The 7,270-nt window shown below is 45.6% G+C and overlaps 2 protein-coding genes across 2 annotated transcripts; one reads left to right on the top strand and one right to left on the bottom strand.

Annotated features, from left to right (window-relative positions):
* The first annotated feature begins 1,654 nt into the window (after positions 1–1,654).
* Positions 1,655–4,705, top strand: LOC104444367 (LRR receptor kinase SERK2). Its single transcript, XM_010058025.3, is given in 5 exon segments — positions 1,655–2,381; positions 2,491–2,751; positions 2,861–2,955; positions 2,957–3,725; positions 3,810–4,705. Coding segments are annotated over 5 exon segments (2,064 nt in total). The 5' UTR covers positions 1,655–1,924; the 3' UTR covers positions 4,292–4,705.
* A 188-nt stretch (positions 4,706–4,893) lies between these two features.
* LOC104444366 lies at positions 4,894–5,865 on the bottom strand. Its single transcript, XM_010058023.3, has 2 exons — positions 5,750–5,865; positions 4,894–5,629 (listed from the first exon to the last, which is right to left on the bottom strand). Exons 1-2 carry the CDS (start codon positions 5,804–5,806, stop codon positions 5,012–5,014), a joined length of 675 nt encoding a protein of 224 aa, XP_010056325.2. The 5' UTR covers positions 5,807–5,865; the 3' UTR covers positions 4,894–5,011.
* Between the last annotated feature and the right edge of the window lie 1,405 nt (positions 5,866–7,270).

Below are 7,270 nucleotides of genomic sequence, written 5' to 3'. Positions count from 1 at the left end.
TTTCCTTTATCCTTTTGGAACTTTCACAAAAATCAAAAAAAAAAATTCCACATACCACCCACAGATCTATGCAAGAAATTGCTCAGTCCTGTCCCCACGCAACCGTATTTTTCGAAAAATAAAATCCTTATTATCGTCATCTCATTTGTCTCATGCAAGAAATCCCATTATTCTTTGCTAGTATCCACGCGTGCCCCTCAAACGGGCTCCCAAGTTTCAAATCTTGAAATTTTTTTTGTAATTTTCTTGCTCTTTTTAATCCCTTTCTCCAATGTTCGTTCCCTTCCAAGAAAATGAATGTGAGTGATTATTGTCAGCTACCAATTTGGCGATAGGCAGAAATCTCACTTCGAGAATTTACTTAATCCCACCACATCGAATGATTACAGCTAACTAAAGTGCCAGGTTTTGAAAAAAACCTCGGAGAAAAGGAAGGTGAATGTTGTCTTTTTTTACCTTGTCGTGCATGTGATCGATCGAAGTGACTCCTGCCTTAGGGCAAATTCAATCGGGAGATAATTAATGACGCGAAGTCAACTCCAAAAAATCAAATCCTCTCTCTTTAAATCACATCAGCATGTGGTGTTTGGTCATTTAGCATGCCAGCAATTTAATGGTGACTAGACCAAAAAATAAAAAAATCAATGGCGAAAATTCAAAATTCACACACTTTAGCTTTCATATTAAGTAATGTGTCGCGGTCATAATCATCGAATACCATTTAAGTGGGTTGAACCCGAAGACTCAACGGAATTATTGAAAATACTAAATCAAGCAAACATCAACATAAGTTCATGATAGGACTTTTTACAAGAAGGATTGGATGATGTCATTATAGTGCGTCATGAAAGAATGTTAGCTAAAGGAAGAAGTACTTTTAAAAATGCGAAATCGAGATGATTAACTAAAAATAATATTCTTGTATGATGTTAATCAAAAAGGGTACATATTGAAATGCGCATTAATATAAACCACAATGCACAATTTTTCTATTTACTAGAAAACAATTTTTCAATGAATGAGATGATTAATCGATGATTATATACATTGGAAATATTATTCAAAAACTCTTTAACTTATTACACTTTTATCATTTTAGTTTTAAATTTTTCAATTTTGTTAACTGAGTCATAAAATTTTTTATATCGTATCAATTAAATCTATCCAATCAATTTTAGTTATAAAATCGCTAACGTGGATATCAGTTTTCTTACTTGGATAAATCTAATTGGTAAAATACAAAAAGATTAATAATTCAATTGACGAAAATTAAAAAAAAAAAAGGAATTAAATTAGTAAAAGTAAAATGGATATAGCACGCGTTGCACAATTTTCTCCCCCCGCACATGAGTCGGTGGACCTGAGAGCCAGCGAGATAGCAGGATCTCCTTTTTACACGTCGCGTCACACCTCACGTCCATCACCGATCCCCGTCTCGTGAATGAACCCATCGGACGGACGGCCACCGACTCTTCTCTCCTCTCATCGAGCCATCTTCCCCGCCCGCCGGGACCCACCTCCGTAGCTTTTCTCTCCCCTCGCGGAAAGGCCCCCCCCAATCATTGCCCGACACGTGGGTCCCAAGCGGGCCCCCCCACCTCCGGCCTCGATGTATATAGCCTGCCAAGCGCCAGGACGCTCGGCCTGACACTCCTCTAGCAAGCAGCACGAGAAGCGCGAGAAGAAGAAAACTCCAAGCGAGGGCGCTGTTCACGCACGATTCCCGCCGGCCTCGTCGTCGTCCTCTGCTGCTGTCCGCCTGCGACGTCAAAACGCGACGCGGCCCTCCTCATCTTCGATTCTCTGTCCCTCTTTCTGTCTCTCTCATTTGCCATAGCTGAGAAAAGCTTCGAGTGTGCCATTTTCTTGAAAAGACAAAGCTCCCCATTTCGAGCAAAGACCCACCACCATTCATCCACGAGCCATGACGCTCTCCCTCCTCCTCTCTCTCCTCTTCTCCCTCGCCTTCTTCCACTGCTGCCACCACCCTCCTCGCGCGCTTTCCTCGCCCCTCTCGGAGCTCCACGCCCTCATGGCACTCAAGGCCGCCCTCGACCCCTCCGGCCGGGTCCTCACCTCGTGGTCCCGCGGCGCCGACCCCTGCGGCGGCGGCGGCGGCTCGTCGTTCGAGGGGGTGGCGTGCGACGAGCGCGGCCGCGTGGTGAACGTCTCGCTGCAGGGGAAGGGCCTGAGGGGGCGGATCCCACCGGAGATCGGCGGGCTCGGGAGCCTGACCGGGCTGTACCTGCACTTCAACGCCCTCGGCGGGGAGGTGCCCGGGGAGATCGGGGGGCTGAGGATGCTGACCGACTTGTACCTGGACGTCAATGGATTCTCCGGGGAGATTCCTCCCGACATTGCCAACTTGACTAATCTCCAAGGTTGGTTAGTTTTCCGTTTTGTTAGTTTTCCTTCATTTGTACGACCTCGGTTGATAATGTTCTGTATTATTGAGAGCTTGAACCTGGTTCTTTCTTGTGGGCTCGGCAGTTTTGCAGCTGGGCTACAACCGGTTCTCCGGCGGCATCCCTAGACAGCTAGGGTCCCTGCCGAAGCTGACCGTCCTCGCCTTGCAGTACAATCGCCTGACCGGCGCCATCCCCGCGAGCTTGGGGGACTCGGCGAGCCTGAAGAGGTTGGACTTGAGCTACAACAATTTCTTCGGCTCGATCCCGGCGACATTGACCAATGCTTCTAGTCTCGAAGTCCTGGACGTGCGCAACAATACCCTGTCGGGCTATGTCCCTACCGGTAAATCTTTAGTCTGCTTGGATTTTCGATGTCGCTGGTTCTTCGTTTTTTCGTGTTCGATCTAGAAGGACGTGTTTGATAAAGTTCAGCTTGTTTTCGATTTACTCAGGCTTGAAGAGGCTCGATGATGGTTTCCAATATGAAAACAACCCTGACCTATGTGGAGTCGGGTTCCCCAACGTCCGACCCTTGTCCGACCGTTTACCTGGACCGGCCCGAGCCGCTCCGACCCGATACTCTTTCGAAGAAGAACATTCCCGAGTCGGCTGATTTGAATTCGACCTGCGGGAAAGCGCACTGTCCGAACAGATTAAGTGGCCGAAGAGCTGGTGTTGTTTTAGGGGTGGTTGCAGTCGTAGCTGCTATCGGGTTCGCTGTCGTTGGATTTCTCACCTTCTCATGGCACCAGCATCGAAAGCAGAGGAATTCAAGCTCTCTAGACGTTTTGGATAAGCGGGTCCGTGCCAGTCGAGCCCTTGAGAATCGCTCGAAGAGGGCCTCTGCTCTCATCAGTCTCGAGTACTCGAACGGGTGGGATCCGCTGGCCAAAGGCGGTGGCGGGAGCGCCTTCTCCCAGGAGGTTTTTGAGAACTTCATGTTCAACTTGGAGGATGTGGAGCGCGCGACCCAGTCTTTCCTGGAGAGCAATTTGCTGGAGAAGAGCAGCTTCTCTTCTGTACACAGGGGAATCCTCAGGGACGGGTCAACCGTCACGGTAAAGCGCTATGCCAAGATGAACTGCAAGTCCGATGAGGCCGAATTCCTCAAGGGCTTGAAACTCCTGACCAAACTGAAGCACGAAAACCTGGTCAGGCTCAGGGGATTTTGCTGCTCGAAAGGGCGAGGCGAGTGCTTCCTGATCTACGAGCTCGTGCCGAACGGGAATTTGCTGCAGTATCTTGACGCGAAGCCTGGAAGCGGGAAGGTTCTCGAATGGCATACCCGAGTTGCGATCATAATCGGCATTGCTCAAGGTCAATGTTACTCCACTGCTTTAATTCATCGATTAGGTACACTGGAGAAGCTTCTCAGTTTTCATTTACGCTTCTTTTTCACAGGTATCAGCTACATACATGAAGATGAAGGAGACAAGCCCAGACTAGTCCACCAGTCGATATCTGCCGAGAAAGTTCTCATCGATTACTGGAACAACCCACTGCTTTCGGACCCAGGTCTGCACCACCTCCTCGCAGACGATGTAGTCTTTGCTATGCTCAAGGCCAGCGCTGCCATGGGCTACCTCGCCCCGGAGTACGCAAGCACCGGCTACCTAACCGAGAAGAGCGATGCGTACGCATTCGGTGTTCTGGTGCTCCAGATCCTGTCGGGGAAGCGTGTGATCACTCCATCGATCCGGCACGGAGTGGAAGCATGTTGCTTTGACGAATTCATCGATGAGAACCTTGAGGGGAATTTCTTGGAGACTGAGGCGACCCAGCTTGCTCGGATCGCGCTTCTTTGCACCCGAGACTCTCCTATCGACAGGCCATTGATGAGAACTGTGGTGCAAGAGCTTGATATGCTGATCGGCATTTCTTGACAGTTGCGGTTTTGCTTGTCACCGTGATTTTCGGTCGCCAAGAGGCGAGACTATCACAATTCTAATTAACTACTAGGTTAATCACAGATTTCCAGATGTGTCAGCAGCCGCATCCTCTATAACAGTTGACGAATTTCTCTCTTAAGCATCGGCATAGTAATAGTTATTAGGGAAGAGTAAGGGCATGAGTAAGCTTGTAATGCATCAAAGCATGTAACTGGTATGCATTGAGTACAGGACTCTTAATAGTTAGAGGGTGCCCTATGCATTATACTCATAAGAGTGCTCGAAAAGAGACTGATGGCTGTTCGGATTCGAATCCCTTTTTTCCTTTCGTTTAATTTAAGGAGACCATGTTGTAAATGATTATGCTGTTTGGCGACGAGTGAATAGACCGTTTCTGACTTAATACCATGAACCCGGAACTTCTTTTGATGATACGTTTGGCTAACCGCGATTTGCTTTAGCGAAATCGAATGTTTTAAGTCCTGATCTTGATTTTGCAGAAATGTCGTGTTCTCAGTAGTTTCTTTCCCTTCTCAAGCTTTGAGGGCCTAAAAGAGGCAAAGACTTGTAGATTGTTACTACATAATTCAATCGGTCGCTATTTATATATACAAAATTTTAAGAGTTAGTGAGGATGACCAGATCCAGATCCAGCAGAAAGTCTTGGTCCTCTCTGTTTCCCTGGCAGATCCCAAAATCAAATAAATCTCTTCCTCAATCTTCAATCCTTTTCTGCTGCGGCGAGACAATCCTGAAAACATGCTCTTCGCCGGTACTGTCATCCACCGTCACTACCCATCTGCTCTTCTTCCGGCAGCACCCGCCGCTGCCGCTGCCGATCCTGCTGCCGAATTTAGCACCATTCGCAATCCTAGTCACCATAAGACCCTCCCCTATAGGCAAAAAGTGACCTCTTAATCCACTCCACAACGCGCCCTCCTGCAGGGCATTATACCCCACGACGATCCCTCCGCCGCATTCCCGCACCGCCTCGAACGCCCCGCGCGGGTCATCTTCTCTGCAATCCAGGAGCACGAAATCCGCGCCCCTGAGCTCGTTCAGCAAAAGTGTCCTCGCCTTCCCCACCACAAACTCGACTCGTCGGGCGTGAGACCCCAGCGCGTCCCTGGAGGCTCTCGACTCATCCGGCCCGGGCGAGACGTGGACGACCCGCCCGCCCGTCTGGTGCGCTGCCGCGACGAGCGCGACCGTCATGGAGGCGTCCTCGACGGCGGCGCGGGTTGACGACACCATCACCATGAGCTGCGCGTTGTTTCCCGCCGCGAGCGCAGATATGAACTCCGCTGAATCGGGCTCTTTCCCTCTCTTCCCCTGCACACAAAAACGATCGTGGCTTCGCGTCAGACCTTGCTTGGATACCGCATGCAGCATTCAACGCCAACCCTGATTTAAACCGAGCTTTGCATGAACGAAAAGAACGATTCTGCTTACCATTTTCACGGCTCGGAGGTAAGCTTTCGTGGCGTTTTCGGATGACCAGCAAGCCATTTTGCAATTTCGCTACGAACAGAACTTTTGAAGGAGATTTCAGGAATTAGGTTGCTGCCTGGAGTGAAGTTGGAAAGTGCAATGCCTTGCCATCTATATATAGTCATAGGATGTGAAATTAGAGAAATTAATTTTTATATTTTTTTTGGAGGAATTGATTTTATTTTTTTTTTTTTTTGTAATCTGTACGGCCGTATGGAATATGTGAGGGAGGGTTGTTGGTTGAGGGGACCGGTGGTCAGACAATTAATTGGAGGAGGCATTGGTACTTATTTTTTAATTTGTTATTTTAATTATATTTTCTTTGGTGTGATTTTGTAATTTTGGTGAGAGAGTAGATGTGATGTGAAATGACTGAGAAAAGAAAATCAAACGAGTGCTGGAGGACGCACGGTTTCACTCTAAAATTGTATTATTAACTCAGATTTTAGACTTGGGAAAATTAAAGTTAAGGGTCATGAAAAGTGGCATTTAGAGGCCTAAGCCATGTTTTTTTGTACCATGTGAAGGGCTATATATATGGTGCATTTGCAACTATGACATTGGTTTATTTGGCACCTATATTATCCCTGTTGCTTGAACTACATTGGTTTATTTGGAGCTATGTCCTCATAATGGAACTATTTGAAGAATTTTTATTAGATCCACTCTCTTTAAAAGAACTTTTTCGTAGCATCATCTGTCGCTCAATAGCTATATATAATACATGTCTTTTGAGATCTACAATATTTTTTATTTCTTTCAATTGTTGACATACCTAGGTTATGTTTATTTTATAAAAAAAAAATCAACGATTCAAAAAGTATTATTTCTAAAACCGATTGCATGTATCACTTATATAACTAAATTAACAAAACACATTTTATCATAAACAAAAATATTATAGGGGTAAATTGGGTTTGATAATGAAAATTTTTTTTTCTTAACTAGTTCATTTTTATGAATTTTTTTTTTCAAATTATTGATTTTCCATGAAATCATAGAAAAGTGGAAGAGGATCCATCGTGTCCCTAGCTATATGAATTGAGAAATTTGTACCATGCCGATCCATATATAAAGGCATATACTTGAACTGTTTAATATCGATTATTTTAAATGTCTCCCTTTGAAATGCCAAAAGGATTTTCAAATTTTATGATGCATACACTTTTATTTTCTTAAAATCTGCAATGTTCAAAGCTCTCACAACATCCAAATATTGACCCATCGGTCCATATATATTTCATTACAATTTTTTGAAATTTTAATGACACTTTAAATTTTGACAGGAAAGTAAAAATGTACTTTTACTTTTGCTTAATCTTCTACAAACAAGCTTGTTAACCCACAAATTCCCTAGTCACCCGGCACACCCACGATTTTACTAGCTTATCTATAGACCGAAAATTCCTTTTGCTTTTAACGTAATCTAGCTCAGTAGTTTCCATCACCTGTGTTGGGTCGAAGGAGTTGGAATTTCTCAAT

This window comes from Eucalyptus grandis, chromosome 5, assembly GCF_016545825.1.
Source record: "Eucalyptus grandis isolate ANBG69807.140 chromosome 5, ASM1654582v1, whole genome shotgun sequence".
Taxonomy (NCBI): Eukaryota; Viridiplantae; Streptophyta; class Magnoliopsida; order Myrtales; family Myrtaceae; genus Eucalyptus; species Eucalyptus grandis.
The sequence above is the reverse complement of the archived record's forward strand: the minus strand, read 5'-3'. Positions and strand labels throughout refer to the sequence as shown.

Coding starts and splice junctions, on each gene's coding strand:
- LOC104444366 (XM_010058023.3), bottom strand. CDS start 5,806: ATGGCTTGCTGGTCATCCGAAAACGCCACGAAAGCTTACCTCCGAGCC. Junction 5,630..5,749: donor ACCTCCGAGCCGTGAAAATG/GTAAGCAGAATC, acceptor TTTTGTGTGCAG/GGGAAGAGAGGGAAAGAGCC.